Genomic DNA, 24,375 nt, shown 5'->3' with positions numbered 1-24,375 from the left:
AAAGGGGTCTTCTAGTGGTTACTTAACGTACCTATGGTGGTGGGTCAAAATGATGTATTGCTTAACGTGACTTCTAGTGGTGTTTATCCCTCTATTTTTAACGGATAATAAGCCTGAAATATGTGTTTTGACCTAATGAGGCTCTCAGAAACTTTTGTAGTATTTCCGGGAAAAATTGTTCTTACAATAGCATTAAACGTCAAAATTCAGTAACCTAACATTGTAATAATCGGCACTTGAGTTTATTTCTGATTATGCTAATGTTTCTAGTGCTGGATTCTTTTTATCGTCTCTAGAGAAGAATCCCCAGGTCAAAGTACAAAAATTGTTCAAGGTCAAAGTACCTCCCTTTGTGTTCAGGTATTCTTGTAAGTAAAATTCATTTGTTGGCCCCTAAACATCTTTGATTGTGGATCATCTGCTGAAGCTCCTTTGAGTGTTGATTTATCTGATTGCCTTCTAATCAGAACAAGAATCAAACAGTTTGTGGTATTGGAGGCCAACTAGGCCGCCTCCCACGCCCTTTTTTTCCTCAAAATTGTCCGATCAAAATTTTGAGATAGCCAGATTGTTCAGCATAGTTGAAAGCCGAACAACTATGCCTTTGGAGATTTCATGACCCCTCAGAGCCCCTGGGGAAAGGTCTTTAAGTTGCAAAATATGCCTATTGTTTACGTATAGTATTTTTACTGGGAAATATGCATACATTTTTCGGGTGGGGGGGGGCAAGTTTTCAGCTGGTGGATTTTCCACAGGAATAGTTTTCTATGGGGAGGGAGGTTTCCAGGGGGTGAATTTTTCAGGGGAAATTTTATACTGTGGGAATTTTCCACACGTGGAGATATTAAGGGTAATTGTGGGGGTAAATTTTCACCCGGATTGAATTGTCTAGAGAATAAATCAGTGGGGAAGAGGGATTTTTTCGTGGAGGTGCTGCCAGATTTCCTGGCATTGTTTAAAAAACGATCAAAAATTAAATAAAAAAAAACAAGTTTTTTCAATTTAAAGTATGGAGTAGCATTAAAACTTAAAACGAACAGAAATTATTACATATGTGAGGGGGGCTGCTCCTCGTTAACACCTCGCTCCATACGCTAAAGTTTAAATTCTGTCCCAATTCTTTAAGAACGACTTCCGAAACACTGTGTTTGTTTAATTAGAACAAGAAGAAGTACTAAAAAGTACTAAAGACTTTAGTGTAAAGAGTGAGGTGTTGACGAGGATCAATCTCCCTCACATACGTAATAATTTCTGTTTGTTTTAAGTTTTAATGTTGCTCCTTACTTTAAGTTGAAAAAACTTATCTTTTTAATACCTACAGAATAAATCAGGAATATTCAGTCCTCTTCCTCACTAGAGGGCCAAACTCTTACAGAAATGCAGAATTTATATATATTTTCTAGGAGGGAGGGGGTCTTGACTCATTTTGTGGAATTTTTTTTGCATTCTCGTCCCCTTCCCATTAGTAATTATCTACAGCCGACCTTGACTTCTTTTAATTGTATATTATATATTTGTATATTATATAATTTTGTATATTTTATAATTGTATATTATATAACTTAAATTGTATATTTTTTCAGTTTTAGGGGAGTTCACATCTGTGATTCAAGTGGATTTATTGAGATCCTTCGGACTGTTTAACAAAAGCTCTTCAAATAGCCTAGATGGGGTGTCAGTTACGAGTGGCCCTTACGGAAGTCGACCAGCGCTGAAATTGTTTGGTAAGCAAATTTTATTCCCTCTTCGAGTGTTCTTTTGGGAGAGAAACAAAGGGGGATGTTTTAGTTCTGTCTTGAGATATAATTTCACCTAACTGGCAAGGAAATACGAGTCAACAACAAAACGAGTAAAGAAGAAATTAAGGAGAAATGACATGAAGTTAAAATAGAAGTGTAAAAATGTAGTTATGTCAGCCCACTTTTTGTGTTGTTTTTGTTCTTTTTTTTCAATGAAAACACAAAAAAATATCCAGTTGTCAATGTCAATACCATAAACAAAGATACTATAGACTATACTATAACTATAAAGATATTATGCTATATTACTAAAGGAGTACTACTGCACCATACTACTATACTATAATTACTAAACATACTATACTATACTATAGAGATGCTATACTATAAACTATATTTTTCAAAATCTAAAGGGGAATGTCGGGGGAAGGGGAAAATGTCCTCCCTCCCCAGAAGACAAACCGTTCAACGAATTATTAACAAGACGAAACTTCTGAACGATTTTATTTGATGAAGAATGCGGAGTCCAACTTGGTGGTACAGAAGCTGGGGATGAAAGGGAATAGGATAGTGATCTTACCTAAACAGGTAACTGCACAGAAACTAGGAAAAATACTTGCAAACAAATTTTCTGAGCTCAGATAATAACTAGTATTTTTTTGCACACCCCCCTCCTTCAATTTCTTAGGCTATCCTGTTCTGTTATATTTATGTTATATTTATATGACTATTGACATTTTTAAGGGAGAATTTTCAGGGGGGAAGGGGTCTCCTCGGAAGAAAGTTTTTGGAGGAATGTTCTGTGGCGGGGGGGGGAGGCGTTAATTTTTGTGTTAAAACAATTTTTTTCAATACTTTTTATGCAAAAGCAAGAAGCAAAACCCATGTAGGCTATTTATAATTAGACTGATACATCAGCAAAACGCAAATCGCAATAATAGACATGGGATTGAGCAGATTGAGTATTTGGCCAAGTTTTTGGCCAAAATCGAAAAGGGATGTGTTAATTTTTATGTAAAAATAATTTTTTTATTACTTTTTATGCAAAATAGCTCACAGGAAAAATATGAAGCAAAGTCATAAAACCATATAGGCTGTGTATAATTAGGCTGACACATCAGCAAAACGCATATCGAAAGAATAGACATGGGATTGAGTAGTATAGAGTCATAGATCAGTTTAAATACAGATGGGACACTTGAATGTTTGTTTCAAGAGGGTGGAGTAAAACCCAGCAGAAGTCTACTGAGGACTAAGCAAAATAAGCCGAAAATAGAAAATATTATCTCATATTTCATGGTAAAAAGCTTACCTTAATTTCATTAGTCGTGACGTCGTGAAGAGTGCAAGGTAAAACCCGGCAGAAGTCGAATAAGACTATGTAAAATAAGCTGAAAACAAAAAAAATATTCTCTATTATATTCTTTTTCTGCTGTAGAGAAACTATTCTCCTCTATCTATACACGCGGCAGAAGTCAAATGACGACTAAGTAAAATCAGGTAAAAATGAAAAATATTCTCTGATTTTTCCTGGTAAAGAGTATAGTTTAATTTCTTGGTTGTGACGTCGTGAAGAGAGCGGAGTAAAACCCAGCAGAAGTCGAATGAGGACTAAGTAATTCAACTGAAAACAGAGACCATTCTCTTATATCTCCATTATAATAATTGTACTTTCATTTCATTAGTTCACGTCTGTGACGTCGTAAACTAATCACACTATTCTCGAATTTCATTTTTTTTTCTGGAGAGACAAGTAACCCCGCTTTTTTGAAACATGATTAGTTTTTCAATGTTAAGCCAGTAAAAAGAACAAACAAATAAATTCCACCTTATTGTTTCACTTGTTTGGATGTTTTAGCCAATGCATAGACCGATAATTTTAGAGTCGCAAGATTTTAAAATACTTCCTGTGTTTCCCTGTGGTAATTTTCTTTTGGTAAATAAATACTAACATTAATCTCTTCTATCGTAAATTTTCAATAGTTTCTCTCCTATGGGGAAAAGAGTTCAGCTAAGCCAGACATTACCTAATGCTTTTTATTTCCAAGCATTTGGAGCAGAAAAAAGATATGGATATTTTCTCAATGCAATCAGACAACCGAAAGGATTAGACTGGAAATTTTGTTTTATATCTTTTAGATAATGGCTAAATCCGAGGTCACGAAAAGCATATGGGGTTAAGAAATAACATAGCTTCAAATAAGTGAAGGGATTTTTTTTATTTTTCAAGAATGATTATGAGTCTATCTATTCAGAGTTTATTCAGAAATAAGTTTACAACAAAAACACTACAATATAGTTCCCTGCGTGAGGTTCCATGGCCAGGAAGGAACATTTGTCCACGACCAAAAAAAAAAAAATGAAAATAAAAATCCAATCTCCCACCTTAAAAATCACCAAAATCGCAAGCTACGCAGGGGAATGCCGCATGATTTCAAACCTACTATTACTACTACTACCACTAACAACTCACCACAGCACTAAGCCGCCTGAGGCCAACACAGCTATGCATGCTCCTCCTCTAACCCAATCTATTCAAAGCTTCCCTCTTTACACCCTCCCATGAAGTTCCCATCTCCCTTAAATATTTCTCTAGGACATCCTCCCACACCAACTGCGGACGACCTGCTTTCCGTTTAGCCCTAGACGGTTGGCCGAAAAGGAAAATCTTCGGCAATATGTCATCTTTCATTCGCAGAACGTGCCCTAGCCATATAAACCTTTCTCTCATTATAGCCCTAGGAAGCGGGACTGAACCGCACTTTTTGTACAGTCTACTGTTTGAAATATGGTCAGTCGATCGGATACCCAGAACAATCCGTAGGCAATTTCTCTAGAACACATGTAGTAAATCTTCATCCGCTTTTCGTAGCGCCAATGCTTCAGAACCATGTTTGACCACTGTAGCTTCCAATATTCTAATCTTGGTTTGCAGACTTATCTTCTAATTCTTTCAAACTTTTTCAACTATGAAAAAAGCAATAATCAAATAATGATTTCAAACCAAAATTGTTTCAAACCCAAATGGTTTGAATTGATTTCAAATCAAATAATCAATAACACTGAAATAACACTAAGACTACTATAATTGAAACAGCTGAAATATTGTTCTAACAAACATCCATACCCAATATAGAAACATTAATTCCAGGGGAGGCAAAAAGTAAAAAAAAAAACGAAATTGATTGCTCCTCAAAGTTGCTCCTCATCATGTATAGATGAGGAGTAAATGCATTGGGTTTCAACATGGCCTAGCTGCAAAGAAGCGAAGGGAATATTTTACCTTTTAAAGGAACATGGTGGATTGCTTAAAAGAGGAAACGATCATGCACAAATCAAAATGAATCTGCTATAACAATAGGGATTGGATTCAAGGTCATGAGAAGCGAATATACAAGGTTTAGAAATGACCTACCTTCAAGGAAACGAAAGGAATGCTTGACCTTTCAAGGAAAATGGTCGATTTATTAAAAGAGAAAGGATGAGATGTGAACTTGATTTGACTTTTTTAATATAAGGTCACAAGAGGGAAAAGCCATATACATAATCTAGTTTTCCAAAAGAACAGCCTTTTTTGTATACGCCCTTTCGACGTTTATCGCTTCGAGAGCCTTTTTATTATGTTGTTTTTCCTCCGTTTGGTTTTACAGCAGAAATATGGCTTTCAGTCTATTTTTCGGAAACATCAACGTTATAATTATAGGAAGGTGTAAATAGTAAAACTGAATAACAATTAAACTTTCAAATGGGGATAAGTCCATTTATTTAGACATTGAAATCAGGTGCAAAAGTCTAGACACTTTGATCACATATGCAGCGATTGTCATCAGTAGCAGTACTGTTACTGTATTCACTATTGCTACTGACGAAGATGGGGGTATATGTGATCAAAATATCTAGACTTTTGTACCTATTTTCACTATCTAAATAAATGGACTTATCCCCATTTGAAAGTTTTAGTTGTTCATCATAGAAAGGCAGTTTGGTCTGGGAAAAGGATACCTAGTTTAAGGTATCAGGTTGAAAATGGTAAAACTTAACTTTAAAGTTTTTTGAACATTTTAGTTGTTCATCACAGAAAGACAGTGTAGTCTGGGAAAAGGATACCTATTTTAAGATATCAGGTCGAAAATGCTAAAACTTAACTTATCATAAAACTGAACTTATCGTAAATTTTATATCCCCAAATTAGGTTAAGACCCACGGTAGACATTATCGGGATGGAAAAGTTAAAACATAATGAGAGCCTTATTGAAGTAATTATTTTACTAGTGCGATGTTTGTTTTCCCACTCTTTCACTTAGTTTCTGTTAATCGATTTCACTTTTGCACGAATCATTGGTGTTGCAGATTAGCGTTCCATATGTTTGAGCAATTAAATTTTTGTTAGACACGATTTGCACGTGCAAATCGAACTAAAACCGCTTTCAACTTTTTGACACTAAACTCTAATATCTGATACTTCAAAAAAAAAAATCTCTTTTCAAATATGCATTCCTACTCAGAATAGCTATTGGTTTGGAAGGAGGGGAAGGCGCGAACTCTTCAGTATGTACTTCTACATCTTTTATTATTTCTTTAATATATTAATTGTTATCTGTATTTTCTTTTTTTCATTTAATTTCTTCTTCTATACTCTATATATCCATACTCAATATTTCTCTTCTATATTGTATATCTCTTCTCCTTCTGTAACAATTTTATATCTCTATATCTACTAATAAAGAGAGTAATAAAGTTGAGGGAGGCGTGTTTTCTCCTAATCATTCTAAGGTAAAAACCTTCTCTCCGGTATTTGTGTATAGTCTTCCTAAGATGTAATCAAAAAATATGGCTTACTTCCAAGAGTGGATATTGGCGCTAAGTTACTTAGAAATTTCCAACTTTCTGAATGAAATCGCCAGATGCACCACTGTGTACGGTGCTAATAGCTTTCTTAAAAGTTTTCCAATCAATTTAGTGTAATTCTTATGGTCCTTATTACACCAATGAAGATTCTTATTACACCTATCTTGTTACACATTAATACACATTATTACGGCCCTCATTACACCTTATGACCCTTATAACACCAATGAAGACTCTTATTACACCAATCTTGTTACACATTAATACACATTATTACGGCCCACATTACACCTTATGACCCTTATAACACCAATGAAGACTCTTATTACACCAACCTTGTTACACATTAATACACATTATTACGGCCCTCATTACACCTTATGACCCTTATAACACCAATGAAGACTCTTATTACTTCAACCTTGTTACACATTAATACACATTATTAAGGCCCTCATTACACCTTATGACCCTTATAACACCAATGAAGACTCTTATTACACCAACCTTGTTACACATTAATACACATTATTACGGCCCTCATTACACCTTATGACCCTTATAACACCACTGAAGACTCTTATTACACCAATCTTGTTACACATTAATACACATTATTACGGCCCACGTTACACCTTATGACCCTTATAACACCACTGAAGACTCTTAATACACCAACCTTGTTACACATTAATAAACATTATTACGGCCCTCGTTACACCTTATGCCCCTTATAACACCAATGAAGACTCTTAATACACCAATCTTGTTACACATTAATACACATTATTAAGGCCCTCATTACACCTTATGACCCTTATAACACCAATGAAGACTCTTATTACACCAACCTTGTTACACATTAATACACATTATTACGGCCCTCATTACACCTTATGACCCTTATAACACCAATGAAGACTCTTATTATACCAACGTTGTTGCACATTAAAAAACATTATTACGGCCCCTATGACACCTTATGACCCTTATGACGCCAAACCTAGTGGAATGCGACGGTATAGGTCTTTCAAACACTATAGTATTCTCAGCTCATAGATTATAGACTAATTTCGCCCATCATAGGTGCCTAAGTTCAAAACAAAGAGTAAATTATGGCCCATCCATCGTCCTAAATAAAACCATTGGGAATTTGCCTGGTTTTGTCTTTTCTACTACCATGTGCTGCTGGGGTAAGATTTGCTGTAACGTCTGTAGGGACATTCAATGCTCTTTTTTTCATTTTTGATTTTCAAATTGTATTTTAAAATTAGTTTGATCCATGTCTTACGCACTCTCGAGGTGCCTTTTCTCAATCTTTTGTAATGAGGTACCTTGTAATATTAACTATAGGCTTAGAATCTCTCCATAGGTGAAATTGAATTTTTTTTTGTGGATGGCCGTGTTTGGTGTGGATTACAATTTTTTTCCTTGGTAAAAAAAAAAATCACATTTGATTATTTTCAACTGTAAAGCTGAACATTTGTTAGGTTCTTTTTGCGGTAACTTATCGCGTTTTAGGTTTATTCTGAAGTTATTTTGCATTTTCCGTTATTTTATTTATTTTTTTTTTTTTAGTTCAGGATTTTTCTAAGTAATTTCGCTCTTTTTTTCTTATTTAAAAAAGTATTGTTAGATATATTTATTTTTATAAGTCCTTTTATATCAAAACAGTATTGATTATTTTTCAAAGTATCATAAAACTCTTATTTCTTTTACAGTTGAACATGACATGCTCCATCTTAATATTAAAGATGGTCTTTAAAGTTTAGAATCGATTTTCTATATAGATGATACTTGTATAGACTTTGGCTGAGTCTTTTGTTTTCTAGTTTATGACTGTTCTGGAGGGAAATCCGAAAAGGATAAAAGTTGACAACAAAACAAGCAAACAAACTGTATTTAAATAAGTAAATCAATAAGTAAATTAACCGATAGATAAGCATTGTAAAATAAGTAAATAAAATAATCATATATATAGTAGTAAAATAATAAAATAAATAAAATAAACAAGTGAAGTAAGTACTACTACTACTACTACTAACAACTCACCGCAGTACCCAGCCGACTGAAGCCAACACAGCTGCGCACGATCCTCCTCCACCCCAATTTATTCAAAGCCTCCCTTTTTACACCCGCCCACGAAGTTCCCATTTCCTTTAAATCTGTCTTTATGACGTCCTCCCACCCCAGACGGGGGCGACCTGCTTTCCGTTTAGCCCTAGATGGTTGGCTGAAAAGAACAATCTTCGGCAATCTGTAATCCTTCATCCGCACAACGTGCCCTAACCACCTCAACCTTTCTTTCATTATAGCCCTAGAGAGCGGTATTGAACCGCATTTTTCGAAGTGAAGTGAAGTAAGTGAATAAATAAAATAAGTAAATTAACCGACAGAAACGAACTTTTTTGATAGTTGCTGATATGTGATAGCTGAACTATGTGGCAAGGTTGAAAGCCACCCCCCTCCCCCAGAAGAGGGACTTTTTAATGTATTAAAGGATAGTTGAGTTAGGTAAATAATTAAGATAATTTGGTTCGTGCTGAAGAGAATAGGCGGTTGTCCTTTTGAAAAAAAAATTTCTTGGTGTTTTTTTTTCTTATATTTTCGTTTGGCCTTAAAAAATTTTTTTTTATCGTTTCTACTTTATATTAATGCGAATGATTATTTTCGGAATGGATCCAGAGCCAAAATTATGCACTGGGAAGTTGTTTTTAATGATTTACCTCCAAACTCTTCCCCTCGAAAGGACATTGACCATTGATGAACTTCAACAAAATTATAAATACAGAAAAGTTAGCTTTCAAAAACAGATCTTGAACACAAATATAGGCTCTGGAAAGTGTTTCGACCCTCACAAGTATGCTGAATGCTGATTTATATAGTTTTAAAGAATTTGGAAAAATGTGTCTTAAATTTGAAAAAAAAGATCTTTAAATTTGTGCGGTTTAACCTTAGATTCGTCTTCCCATATAGTTCTGAATACAGTAACACTTAAATACATATTATTATATTATTTAATGTATATTATATTATATAAAATAAATACTATTATATTTAATTATATTACGGGTAAAGATTAAATGTATATATACGTAAATGTCACTTTAACATTTAAATATATCCAAATTATATAATATTTATAATATATCCAAATATTTAAATATTTACATTCATCCAAATATCTCTTTCGTTTGAAAAAGTATTTTCGGGTTTAATCTTTAGGGACTTAAAGGGACAGAACTACAGAACTTAAGGAGATAAATATCCATCGAAATAAATTCAATATCTTAATGCAGAAAAATGCGTTAGATGGCCCCTCTGTTAGTATACTATTTCCTATGATAAATTTATTTCTGCCCGCTTATAAAATGCAAAAAAGAAGCGGAGTAAAGAAAAAAAATATAAATAAAAATCGACTTCTAAACAAGAAAAATAGATAATACAAAATGAAACAAACAGCACTCGTAAATAATATTAAATGGCAGAGAATGAAGCAAAAGGTTTAAACTTTTCTTAAATACATCGCACCCTAATGAATACGCTACATCTAAAGGGTCAGGAACACAATATTTTTGCAAAATAAAACTATTCCTATAATGCAGCGGGAATCTTAATTAAAACTTCAGATAACGACAAAACCTTTAACTACTCAGTTTGCCAGTGAATCCCAAAGTGCTGAAATATACAGCGCGTGAGGCAGAGCTAGGGCACGATCAAGTACACGCTTACTATAACTCACTGTATAAAGATAATTAACAGTAAGTTCACCGCAGACGATTTCTGGTTCTTCATTCTCGGTGCGTACAAACAGCTCCTCCCACATACTCTTTCATTAGCGGGTTACTAATGTTAGTATGTGTCAGCGGTCCAACCTGGAACACGTATTTTGGCAGAAACTTTCTCAAAATGCTTTTGAAACCAACTCGAGACTTCGAAACCTACTTGTAATTCCTAAAAACATCAGATAATAACATTGCGCTTCTAATTACCGATTTTCATATATGTATTAAAATATATTAATTTAAAATTAGTATCTTTAAAATTTAGTGTTCCAACGTTGAAGCCAAGTTTCGCGTTCAAGAGAAATCTTACTTGTCTACCCGTGAAAACATCTAATGTCGCTTATGTTTTTACGTTCTCCGGAGCACTCGCATATCGGTCCGGGTTTTTTATAATGGGTGAGATAGGGAACGATCATACTGTCTATTATTTATAAACTGTGCTATAACTATACATCAGTGTAGGGAGTTTGGCATAGCTGGCGCAGAAACCTGATGTGGCATGTTCAATGGTAACAATACAAGCACTACGCCCGTCTGGACCATAAACGTGGCCGAGAAAAAAAAGATACAGCTTTAGCTTGGTAATATGTGTAGACTCTCTAAGGTCATGGGGGCTAGTGCAAATATATGCTTATTTCAAACAACTAAGGGACAAACACATTCATATAATAAAATGTCTGAAATATCTGATTTATTTAATATTTTGTAAAATGTACTTATAGAAATATAAATATTGGGGCTAGTTGGGCAGCATGTGCCCTCGTAAATTTGTCTAAGAAGGAGGAGTATGGGAAAATTTTCAACAGGAAATTGAGGTAAAGGAGCTAGGAAAACGTTTTTTTTTTTTGTTAGAAATAGCTTTATGGGAAAAGTTAAAAAAAAAGTTTTATGGGAAATAAATTTTATTTTGTTTCGGAGCATCATAGAATTTCTGAGCTTCTTGTAAGTATAGGGTCTTCTTAGAGAGGAGGGGAGAAAACGGCGTGCATTTGCCCACAAGTGCCTGTAAAGATTAATCCATGGTTAAGAGGGACCAACCTGCAAAAATTTTCCAAGGAGGGGACCAATGATGGAAAAGAGTGTTTTGGTGTAATATACTTTTCGAATGTTACAATACTTTATACTTTTTATGTGTTTCTGGTCTTTTAAAAGAAAGAAATTATTTTTTTTTTTTTATTCTAGGCGAGAGGAGAAAGCTTAGAGTTCCTGACAGTGAGACTCATAGAGTTCTAGATATTCTCAGGACTTCATCAGATTTCACATTTCTTGCTCATGTTAAGCAGCAAGAGCTGAATGCTGGAGTTCTCATATCATATTCAGAAGATTTTAGCAGGTTAGCTGATTTTTTTTTCACATTCGAATTGTGCGTTCCTTTGGCTTAAAACATGGGTAATATCATCAGGGCTGTCACCTGTAGCACGAAAGCTACAGGTGGCACTATTTTAGCACTATTTCATGATGAGTAGCACTGTACTTCGAGCTACATTTAATGCCCAAAAAGTAATACTTTCGTGCTACAATATTTTTTTGTCTTTGATGAAATAATGAATATTCTGAAAAAAGCAGAGGAATTAACAAAAAGTGCGGATTGCCTTTTTCTCGTATTTGTTTTTGAAAGATTGGCGCAAAGTTGATATAACCTTCACCGCCTTTTTGCCACGTTCATTTGGAAAGATTGGCACTAAGTTTGAAATAACGAGACGAAATATTTAACCTTAAAACTAATCCAAGTACACTTAAACCGTCGTGGCTTGCGCCGCGACAAGCGCAATTTTTTGACTGTAGCACCGAAAATCGTTGTGTAGTACGCAAATTTGGGCAATTTTAGCATTTTAGGAACTGACCATGGTGACAACCCTGAGTATCATACTAATATCGGATGCTAAATGTATCTAATAGTCAGAATTGTGGGTTGCTGTTCCCGGAATCTTGGGAAAACGATGAAAATTTAGGAGACGACATGATAGTATACTCTTATACATGTTCCTACCGTGAATTGCTTTTAGCATCAATAAATGTCTGATTACTTGGAGGGGAGTATCCTCTTTGGAGGAGGATGGAGGGAGTATATAAAAAACCCAGTTTTTTCATCTAAATTACTGACGTCTTTTTCCCAGCCTAATGCTTTTGACAAGAAATGATCCAACTGATGCCCCGTATAAATTGAAATGTATCATGCCATCTACAATTACATTGTTGATCTTCCTTAGCACTGGATTTGGCATGCAATAATCGTGCCAGTTGCGCATATTCTGAACTGGTAGCATCCACAGCAGCATCGCCAGTGGTACAATTGTCCTACTGTTTTTGGTACAATTTACCGGTGCTGGTACACTATAGCATATTTGAAAATTTTTTCCTGTACATTTTGGTTTTACTCGCTTCTTTCTCACTCGGTCATCTGTTCAAGTTTTAGTTTATAAGAAATTGTTCTTGTTACGACAAATTTTTAACCTCCTGTTCAGATGGTACAAATTAACCTCTTGTGGTACAATTCTTGTCGGAAAACTGGTACAGTTTATTTCAAAGCGCTTGCAACTCTGATCCTCAGTATAAATATACTTACAGTAATGTAATTTTGTTATTAAAAATGGGACTTAGCAATTCCTCTTTAATTCCTCACAGCAATTTTGACTGGTGCTTGGATTTCGGCAGGAAGAATCGGATTGGCACGCGAGGGTGGAGTCAAGGAGAAGTACTACCCTGCCTGAAGATATCCCAAATATTTCTCTAGAGAAAATAAGATTGTTCTACTGTATATTTTATGATGTAGTAGCATCATGCCGTATTTACTGCTTTAATGAATTTTCTGAGCGTAGATAACTTTAAATTTCGTTGGGATCAAAATTAGCAACCTGCTACCGCGACTTCAGAGAGGCCCTACCCGGGTACTGAAGAATTGACTTTACAATCGATTCCTTACCTAAACGTCCTAGCTGAGTGGTTAGCACGCTATATTTGAAATCCTTAAACCATGAGGACAGGAGATCGAGGGGGTCCTTTGGTTTGGAACGGGGGTCAGTGGCATGACTCTCTAAGCTGAGCCAGAGTCGACCCAGCTCTAAATTGGTACCTGAAGAAATTTGGGAAACAGGAAAGGTAAAAGGAAAACAGGAAGGGTTTGCGAAAGCACAGGATGACTGGCCCCAACCTATTTTGCGCCCCCCCTAAAAATACTTTTCGGATCAACCTATTTTTCGCCCCCCCCCCTACTAAAATTCTGGATCCGCCCCTATCTTTTTCTGGATTCAATGTCCGGTTCTTTAGAATTAATTGTGGTTTCTTAATTCATTTAATAGTAAGTAACTTGCCTCTTTTTTCTTGCTGTTTAATCTAAGATAAGTTTATTTTCGCCCGCCTACAACATACAAAAAATAATCGGAGTAAAGAAAATAAATATAAAGAAAAATCAACTTTTAAACAAGGAAAATAGATACTACAAAATTAATCCGAACAACACTGTTAAATAATATCATATGGCAGAACATGAAATAAACGGTTTAAACTTCTCTTAAACGTATCGCACTCTATTGAATCCACTACATCTTAAGGGTCAGGAATACAATATTTTTGCAAATTGAAATTATTCCTGTAATCAGGACCGTCCCGTATGGGGGGGGGGGGAGGACGCCCCCCAGTGTTTTTGGTCACTCGTTAAAAACAATAGAAGTCGGTAAAATTCTTTCTTCGGTTTAATAAAGACCACGAAAATACTGAAATGTCATCTACAGAAATTTCAAACTTGGTCGGTAAACGCAGCAGTTTTACCTACTCTTGTCGTGATTTTATAGATGGTGCCACAGTTTTCCATTTGGTTAAATAAACAGCATTAAAATAGTGACATGATATGTACCGAAATCTGAATCTCAGTTGGTAAATGCAGCAGTTTTACCGACTCGTGCAGTGATTTTACCTATTGTATTCGAAACGAACATTATGCGAAATTTTGACAAAAACAGTCGGTAAAAATGAACAGCCAGTCGGTAAAATCTCTTGTCCGCCCCCTCTTCTCCCCCCTAAGATTTTGGTAAGAATAAGAGTAAAATTAACACATTTATTTTTTGGTAAAGAACAAATAATTCTTTACCAAAGGATTTTTGGCCAAGAAAAGAAAAATTGATCAAAAATAGGTTTATATTTATTGCCAAATAAAGAAAAAAAGAGTAAAAAAATATGATTTAGCAAAAGTAGACTAATCTAAACTAATTAAAGTAATATCTTACGAATTTTAATTATGAAAGCCTAGAATGTATATAATAGCCTAGAATGTAGATAATCGAACGGCTTTTTCGGCAGAATATAGCAGGAAAAATTTGCTTTAACCCCATTGACTCTCGAGTCTCTCATTGAAAAATAACGATCATTGATACACGTCTTTAATCATTTACCATTATCATGCATCATTGATAGATTCATCCTTGAAACGTGACGTTCTCTATGCAGTCAAATGTTCAGTTGATCATACGGATGTATTTCTTTTCTATTGCTTTAATATAGTGTAAGTAGCCAAAATTGCAAAATCCTGTAAATAAAGAGTAAGAGGCGAATATGATATGATTTCAAGGAGTGTTGCGAGAAAGAATAACTCATTATTCGTGAATAATATCCTGCAGCCCCTAACCGAGAATATTCCCTTTGGAAAACCATCTTCATGCCCCTCCGTATGATTTCATACAGAGTACTTATAATGCGTATCAGTACGTAGCAGTACGCATAATGCTTTTCCTCATTGTAAATTTCCATTTTTTCAGTTAAGAGTGTCACTAGGGTTCTATTTTTACTGTTTCCTTTCGGTGGGGGGGAGACTAAAAGAAAGTTATTTAAGCCACCATTACATCACAAAACCTATAATTGAGGGATATTTATGTGTGGGGTAGGGGGCCCGACCCTAGAACCCGCTTTGTCTGCGCCACTGATTTCAATTTTGAATAATAGTAGCTATTTATGACTTTTTCAGGTATTTTGAGCTTCAGTCAAGTGGCCGAAAGGATGAACTACGGCTACATTACCTCCATAATGGGCATGTGTTTGTAGAATCGTTTCCATATCGGTTAAGTGACGGGAGATGGCATCGTTTGGCCTTGACCGTTAGTGACTCAGAAGTGACTGTATTTGTAGACTGTCAGCAAATATATCAGAGGATCATTCGGACTCTCGATAAGGATTCTCTTTTTCTTCAGAAAAACGCATCACTATGGATTGGACAAAGAGGAGATGATCACTTTCTATTTCAGGTGAACTTTTCTTCTAAATTTGTGAAGCCAATTTAAAAAAAAAATGTAGACTAGTGTAAACAAAACTGTTACGGTACAAATAAAACTGTCTTTAGAATTTACTTGACTGAAAACTGAACCTGTACAAACGAATTAACACCTTGAATTGTCCGAAGATTAATATTCTACAGTGAAAGTTTTGTTTCAATTCTCCCCAAAAATGTTTCGTCCCCCTCTCCCACAATTTTGAAAATAGCCTTTTTGGGTATTTTCATTGGAAAACATTTTTTCGGTATTTTCATTGAGGAAATGAAAAAATCACCCTCCAAGATTTTGAAAAGCACAATTTAGCCCCTTCCCCTAATTTCCGTGTATTGGCGCCAATGGCATGTTTTCAAAGCTGTTTTTTTTTAATGTTAGCTCTTTACTTTAGGCAATTTCCCTAGTCATGTTGGAATGTTTGCCGAATACTTTTTTTTTGAAAAATTTGATGGGTACTGTTTTATGAGCCCTGTTCGACGAGAACTTGATGAGCCCTGTTTGACCAGAACTTGGTCTGTCCGGTTTGACAAGAACTTGATGAGCCCTGTTTGAGGAGGACTTGATGAGTACAGTTTGTACTATAAAAACTTTTTTATAGTATAAATAAAAAGCAAAGCCTTAAATTTGTGTTTTGGTCACATCAGTGGAAGTGACGTCAATTATCATTACAAAAAGATTTATGCTCAATATGGGATAAAAGTTGTACTTTCCTTAAATGCTTGAGAAAATGGACATTTGTGACTCTACAGCGTTTGGCTGTTCGTCTAAAAAAATTTGTGTTTCGATTTTTTAACGAAAGATAATACATTTCAAGAGTTAAATTAATCTGTTTTAAAAATAAAAATTTCTGCTGTTAGGTAAAGAAACGGTCAAAAGCACTACGCAGTTTACTTAGAAAGCAGTAGTTTGCGCATGTGTCTTTTTCGTAATAAGTCACAGCTGGAAAGGGCTTTTTGGTTTTGTTAGCTTTCCTTTCTCTACTATTGGACTCTGAATATTAATTAACGTGAGTTCCTCTCTCTAACTTTAATGCTTCTTCTAAATCACCAGATTATCTAGATCACCACTCAAGTTTCAAACTTTCTCTAAACTGAATCTATGTAATGGCTGGGAATTTCAATAACAAATAATCTACAGTCATTACATTTTCGTAGTGTCCGACGCTGCTCCGGATCGGGCATTCAAAAATTGCTGCTAACAGGAGTATATATTATCTTAAACCGCTAGTGCAACCATATTCGACCTACTGAGGCTATTCGGTACTATTTTTGTCTCGCTTGTTCCAAGTTTTCCTCAAAAAAGATATTCAAGCTCTCCACTCCGCTTATTTTCTGTATTTGAGATTTATTGCCGCTATGATGCAAGGATATAAAAATTATGCTGAGATTGAATTCCCAGATATAACAGCAAAACTGTCCTTGTTGCATAGGGACTCTGCAACTTCCATTCCAATCCCCAGGGACATGGGGGGGTCTTGCCATCCCCAAAGGGACAATTATTGAACCTTTAAATTATACTGAGTCAAATGTCTACCATAAAATACCTATAGAATGACTTAAATGACTTAAAAGTTTTCAGCACTTGGAAGGTTTTCTTAAAGAAAACTTTTAATAGTTATTGGCCTTCACAAAATTCTTTGACCGGGATATATTACGCAATTAGAAAGAGGGAAAAACAAACGTTCCTAAAAAAAAACGTTCGAAAAACATCAAAAAACAAACGTTCCTAAAAAACATGTATTGTTTTGTGAAATATGGATGATGAACTTCATGTTATAGACTGAAATTTTGTCGTAGCTGTCACTGTTGTTTTCAGTATTTTCTATAGGTGTCTTAGCTCCCCAAGATCGGTGATAATTAGAAACTACATTAAAATAAGTTTTCAACTGAAACTTAGGAGTGCCATTAAAACTTAAAACGAACATACATTATTCCGTATAAATAAAAAAAGATCATGGAAACATTGTTTATACATTAAATTTTAATCAAAAAACGAACAAAGATTAATCTAAAAAAACGAAGTTTTTCCGAGGGAAGTAAAGAGCGAAGTTGAAACTTAAAACGGACAAAGATTGTTACTTTACAGCCTATTTAATATATATTAATATAACTAGTACAAATAAACCAACTAATTATGTTTCCCCATACTTTTATAATTATACAAAACTGGCGCTTTACTGAAAACACAAAAGTCAAATTTAAAAAACAGGGTTACTGGTTTAAGAGTCAAACTTGAGTATTAATTCTGAAAACACTACACAATTCTGCCAAGCTTTTCTTAGTCTCGCAATAGTTGTAACATTATTAATTTTCAGTAAACGATTACAATTATTCTAAAAAAATAAACATAAAAATAAATATTTTTTAATTGTTGCGAAGGAATTAAACAGCATACAGAAATATTGGATCGATTTATCAAGCAGCATTTGCTTTCACCGGCTATAATACCAATAATGGGTAATATACAGTCTTAAATTGTAAGAAAAATGCTTTAGTATCACTTGAAATGAAGACTTTCAACTTTTTTCAACTTTTGATTACTATGGGCTGTGGTTCGCTCTTTACTAGGTTTCAGCTGCCGCTTCAGCCATGATATGAGGGGGTTCTCCCTTCTCCTCAATCTTTACGCTTTTACGTTACCTCGCTCTTTACGCTAAAGTTTGACTTTTTGTCCCAATTCTTTAAGAGTGACTCCTGAAACACAAGAGTCGTTTCATTGGAATAATAATTTCAGAGCACTAAAAAAAACTTTAGTGTGAAGAGCGAGGGATTGTGGAGGGGGCAAGCCTCCTTATTCGGAATAAGTTTTTTGTTGTTTTAAGTTTTAAGGCTGCCTCTTACTTTCAGTTGTAAAACTTTTTTTTGTTTAATAGGATTAGGATCAGAGTTAGGAGCAGGATTAGAGAACCTCTTTTCAATGATTAATTTCTATGATTATTACAAATACTATGTACTGTAGTATAATAATTAAAAAAATAAAATAATAATATAACTAATATAATGATATAATCAATGAAAAATTTAACATAGCATAATAATTAATTATAAATAATCAACTTCTATTATTAACTATTTCTAGGTCAAATAAATTGCAAGCATCTTTTGGCACTTGAAGGGTGTCCTTAAAGAAAACCTTTAACAGCTATTGACCCTCACCAATGTATCTGACCAGGATAGATTACGCGATTATCTAGAGGGAGAGGGTACCAGCATCATGAAGCCGCAAAGTATTATTCTTAATCTTACCGAGGGTGGTCTTGAAATTAAACACCTTGAAGCACTGAGAATATTATTAGCTTATATATTCTATGACGATTATATGTTTATATGGTATATTTATAAATGATTATTTAAATATGTATATATATACACTATCAATTTAATATAATGTTTAATCATTATTATAATTATAAATATAGTTATATTACCCATACAAACAGCAAGCAGGTCATCCCCAAGTGATGTGGGAAGAGTTCACAAGGAATAATTCAAAGGAGACTGGAGCATCATGGGGGGGGTGGTAACAGATTGGGGAGGAGGAAGATTTGGCACTGCTCTGTTTGCCTTAATACTGTAATGAGTTGTTGATAGTTAACAGTTGCAGCAGTAATCATTTCTGGACAAGTGTGACTTCAAAGAATCTTGCTAATTTGCATTTCAAACTTATATCTGTGATCTTATTGTGTTCTGAATCATATTTAGTTCTTCTTTTTTAATTTTCCAGTATTATTTTAAGACGGGTAATAGATTACTAATGATATTTAATAATCCTCACAGAAATGCCATTCTCCGCCTTTGGCGTCCATGAGTCGTATCGACTTTTTTCATGGGGCTTATCATTTAAGTGATCAAAATTAATAAAAAACAAGATATTTCTTAAGTGAGCGTGGCAAATGGGTTCACTAAAGCTCTTACCAAAGCTTTAAGTATGTGAGTCTTTAGAGTCAAGTAGGATTTGTTCTAAACACAGTAGACAGAATATACAGTATCGAAAAAGGATATACTCTCCATTAAAAGAAGTGACAAATTTAAACCACACAAGATTCATACTCCACCTTCGCGCACGCGCGATTTCGATGTACACATTACGAGAAGCCTATGGAAAAACCTGTTTTTTTGTCCAACCTCTAGCAACTAAACTAAGGTTCTGACGTATATTCCCAGGATTAGTACGCGCGGTATCAAATGTGTGTCATATTTGGAAAAAGAAGACGCTACAGTCTACAGTGGTTCTAAACAGCTTCGAAACTCTGAGGCAATTATGCTAGAAGTTTTCTGGAGGATAGCCTTAGAATAGCCTAGGATAGGTTGAGGTGCTGATATGACTCATCGTGTATCAAACAATCAGCTGTACGAAAAATACCCTTCAATCCCAGTTTCTTTGTCAATGAGTAAAGAGTGGTTAAGATGGTTAAGTCTGTTGAAAGATGATGTTTGGTAAAAAACGAAAACAGAAAAAAAAAATTAAGAAAACCTAGAGAACCAGAGTGATTTTCAATCAGTTGAAAAAGGGAAGAGACCGGGCCAAACAGATATGTTGGCAAGCCGAATATAGTTTTTTTTTTTTCTGTGTTTGAGCATTGAGGACGACTTGACGAAGGTCATTGTCGAAATATCTGCTTGTCTTTTCGCATTTTTTTTCAAATGGCTGAAAATCACCCCAGTTCTCTTGTTTTTCTTAATTATGTTTTTTTTTCATCACATGTCATATATAGCGCATGCGGTCTTAGAACGCACTTGGAAGATGTTATTTAGCCAAAAGTACAGATGCATGGTATTCTGTTATAGACCAACAGAAAATCAAGAATTAATTGAATGAGCTGGGAAAAAGACATGAAAACAATTTTTAAAAGAAATAGGTACTTCACGAAAAGAATCAAAATTTTTGAGTTTTGAAGCGGTGTTTGCCTCAGGTGGCTTTGTTGCAGTGGGCTGTAAATATTAGTAGAAGTACCAGTAGCTGTATTGGTTGTATTATTAGTAGTAGTAGTAATTATAGCAGTAGTAGTAGTAGTAGCAGTAGTAGTATTAGTAGTAGTAGCAGCAGCAGCAGTGGTAGTAGCAGCAGAAGTAGCAGTAGCAGTAATAGAAGTAGTAGTAACAGTAGTAGTAGTACTACTGCTACTACTAGTAGTAGTAGAAGAAAAGATAGTAAGCAGTAGCAGTAGTAGTTATAGCGGTAGTCACAGAAGTACTATTAGTTGTCTTAGTAGTATTAGGAGGACTATCAGTTGCAGTAGTACTGGTAATGGTAGCTGAAGTAGCAGCAATAGTAGGGGCTGTACTGGCAGTGGTAGTGGTATTAGTAGCAGAATTAGTAGCAATAGCGGTGGTGGTGGTAGCGGTAGTAATAATATCAGGAATAGTAGTTACAGTGATAGTGGCAATCGTTGTAGCAGTAGCAGCGTAGAGGCGGCTTTAGGGGGGACAAAGGGGGCAATTGCTCTGGGTTCAGAAATTTTAAGGGCGCAAAATTTCAAATAAATAATAATCTAACGGTTATAATCATTTGGTAATTTTTGAAATTTTAGTTTTATAAGCAGTTGGCAAAATTTTGTTAATAGATGAAAATTTTGTTAAAATTTGGTTCGAATTGGGAGACATAGGGGAGGGGGCTAATCAAGATTTGCCCTGAGCGCGAGAAAGGCCAGAACCACCACTATAGCCGCAGCAGCAACTGCATCATTAACAGAAAATTTGGAAATTACCCCCTCCCTAATTTTCTTAAACCCCCATTACCCTATCTCCGATTTTGAAAAATACAGTTTTTGATATCTTAATTAAAATACTGTTTTTAGTTTTCATTGTAAAAAGCGGAAAGACAGCAAATTTGCCCTCTCATGGATTTGGAAAATGTATTATTCCCCCCACCCCTTTCATTGTCGAGAGTTGGTGCCCACGTTTGAATGCCCTCTGTGCCTTCACAAGAAATTCTGGCCTTCACTGAGATTCCTTTTAGCCTTGATAGGAGGGTGCCATGATCCTTAAACCACATAAATATTCCCTTGACTTTTCTAATCTTTTCTGTAATGATATGAGAAGATTCTTGTCAATTTGTGGTTGGAATCCTTGTTCCTGTAATGACCTTCTAATTCCTTTGTTCTACCATGCGAGATAGTCTATCGGTCGAATCCTAGAAAGCGATTTCTATATTGACTAATAGGCTAATCCCCAACTCACGAACAGAATGCTACTAATCATAGGTGTGAATGCTACGAGCAAACAGGGTCAGTTGGTTTTTTTTCCAATAAGTGGAAGGGGGAGAAACAATTAGTAATGTTACAACTTAAGATGAATAAAAATTCATGACAGAGGTCAAAAGACGCGGCAAAATTAACCCTGGGTAGTTTTATCAGATGTTTCGTATTCGATAGTGTGGCTGTAAAAGAAAAAATGTGACAAGGAACAATTTTCATAAAAATTCACTTCAAAAATGTGCCAATGTGGTACCCCAAGTAGTGCCAATGTAACCAATTTGACACCAATCTTGAGCTAAAAAGCCCCCACTTGTTCAAAACTCAAAAGTGTAAATTGCACTTTCTTAAAGACAAGAATCATTTTCGATGTATTTGTACTTGTGTAGGTCAGTGGCTGTTCTAGGCCGGGGCAGGGGGGGGGAGGGTAGCTGCCCCCCAGTTTTTACTACATCGGACGTTATATTCTTTTAATATTATATAAAAGGTATGCCTGTGGTATACCTTGCCCCAACCCCAGGTTATGAGGCCTAAAACTGCTGTTCGTGTGGGTGGTCCATATGATGTGTTTTTTTTTTTTTTTTTTTTTTAAACTAAAAGCAAATAAGCAGACTAAATGAACAGATTATATAAAGATAATAAAATATGGATTAAAAATAGCAAAAGGTTAATATTTGAGATGAGTTATGCTGTTATATTGATAATTCATTGCCTGTATGCCCCTCAGAGCAAAACAAGAGTTTCCTCAGGTTTTGGTAACCTCAATTTTATTGTTTGCCAGCTTTGCCAATGGTAAAACCCTTCATGGCAAAACCATCCGTCAACCTCTTATAAGCAATAGAAAACTTTGACAACTGTCAAAAACTCATTTGTAATAAACTTATTCGACAAACCTTTTAATCAGCAATTACACTTTATGTACAAGATTATAGGGAGGATTTACTGGTGGAACCGTAATGTTAATATTAATTTGTTAATTTCTAAAAATTAACAAATGTTAATTTCTGCTCGTTTTAAGTTTGACTCGGTTATTTATTGTAATTTCTGCTCGTTTTGGGTTTAATTTTTTTGTCGGTGCTGATTTGTGGTAGTTTCACGCTTGGTAGACTATTTGATTTTATTTTGGCTCATTTTTGTTTAATGGAGTTAAACTTATTTTGCGGAAAAATAAAAGTTTTTTTTAATTAATTTCAGCTCGTTTTATATTGACATAGTCTTTTCAGAGAAAAAGAAAATAATGCTTTAAATCTTTTCGTTTTTTAAGAATTTATAGTTTGGCCTGCTATTTGTATGCCGGAGAAAAATTTTCAGCAATTTTTAACAACATACACCCTTTTAAAAATCGGGACAAAAATAGTATTGTTTAATTTAGTTTCATACCTCCTCTAGTCATGGGCGCCCATATGGGGGAGGGGGCAGGCCCCCCCCCCCGGCTGAATGATGCTGCCTTATTTTTATATTTTTGTTCTGAGATTTCTAATATATAGCATTGCTCCTTCTATATATTAGTAAGTGCCAATTAGACGAGGTTTGCCCCCCCCCCCTGGAATTCAGCTTATGGGCGCCCATGCCTCTAGTTGACCTGAAATGGAAAACTTAATATCATTCGCAAAAAAAATCTGTTTACTTTCTTTGATGGCTTGGATACGCTTACGTTATTTGGATTTGGTTAAATTTTAAGAGCAGAAGTAGCCCAAAAAGTTTGAACATAATACACTCAGTCGTTCTTGGGATACTGCTGAGATGCCTTATTGGGAATTAGCATTAACACAGTGCATTTTGATTTAATCTTAAGGCAACATTTAGTTTTTAAACATAAAGGCAAATGGGAGAGTGGGCGTGGGAGGGGGATTAGTTTCCTTCCTATCACTTTTGACTATTTAAAAGGTCATCAGCCCTTTCTATTTTCAATCGAATGAGCCCTTTTCGAAGTTCCTACGACAACTCCTTCGATACAAAGTGCCCTGGTCTAAACAACAACAACAACAACAAATATATAATACATTATACCCACATCGATCTTTACTATAATTAAATAAAAAAAAACAAGTTTTTTTTAACTGAAAGTAAGGAGCGACATTAAAACTTAAAACCAACAGAAATTATTCCGTATGTGGAAAGGGATGTACCCTCCTCAACGCCTAACTTTACGCTAAAGTTTTTTATTGTTTAAAAAAAAATAGAGTTGTGAGAAAGTCAAACTTTAGCGTAAAGAGCAAGGCGTTGAGGAGGGGACAGCCCCTTTCATATACGGAATAATTTCTGTTGTCGCTCCTTACTTTCAGTTAAAAAAACTTGTTTTTTTTTAATTTAATTTTTGAACGTTTTTGAATAAATGCAGGTTTTGATCTTGACTCACAGTACACGAATAATTAAAACAAAATTTTCATATTAATTTACTTTTATTTGGTTAAACGGCTTTCTCGAAACTTGTTTCATTTTATTTACGAACGTTTTATTAGTAATAAATATACGTAACTTACGAATTAACTTACGTAACGAACATCTATATTCATATATTTTTAATACGTATATTAGGGGTTCGACCCCTAGTC

At 34.9% G+C, this 24,375-nt stretch overlaps 1 protein-coding gene across 2 annotated transcripts in view; it reads left to right on the top strand.

The window, feature by feature from the left end:
* LOC148939132 (protein kinase C-binding protein NELL1-like) overlaps positions 1-24,375 on the top strand; it is a 145,361-nt gene that overhangs the window by 21,242 nt on the left and 99,744 nt on the right. For both annotated transcript variants that reach the window (XM_089106604.1, XM_089106603.1), the window contains exons 2-4: positions 1,584-1,724; positions 11,555-11,705; positions 15,330-15,606. In XM_089106604.1, coding sequence (XP_088962730.1) covers positions 1,584-1,724; positions 11,555-11,705; positions 15,330-15,606 — 569 coding nt within the window. The remainder of the gene's footprint in view (positions 1-1,583; positions 1,725-11,554; positions 11,706-15,329; positions 15,607-24,375) is intronic.

This window comes from Artemia sp. Qi Xiang Cuo, chromosome 21 (assembly GCF_049724085.1).
Source record: "Artemia sp. Qi Xiang Cuo chromosome 21, ASM4972408v1, whole genome shotgun sequence".
Taxonomy (NCBI): Eukaryota; Metazoa; Arthropoda; class Branchiopoda; order Anostraca; family Artemiidae; genus Artemia; species Artemia sp. Qi Xiang Cuo.
This window is presented reverse-complemented; position numbering and strand designations above follow the sequence as displayed.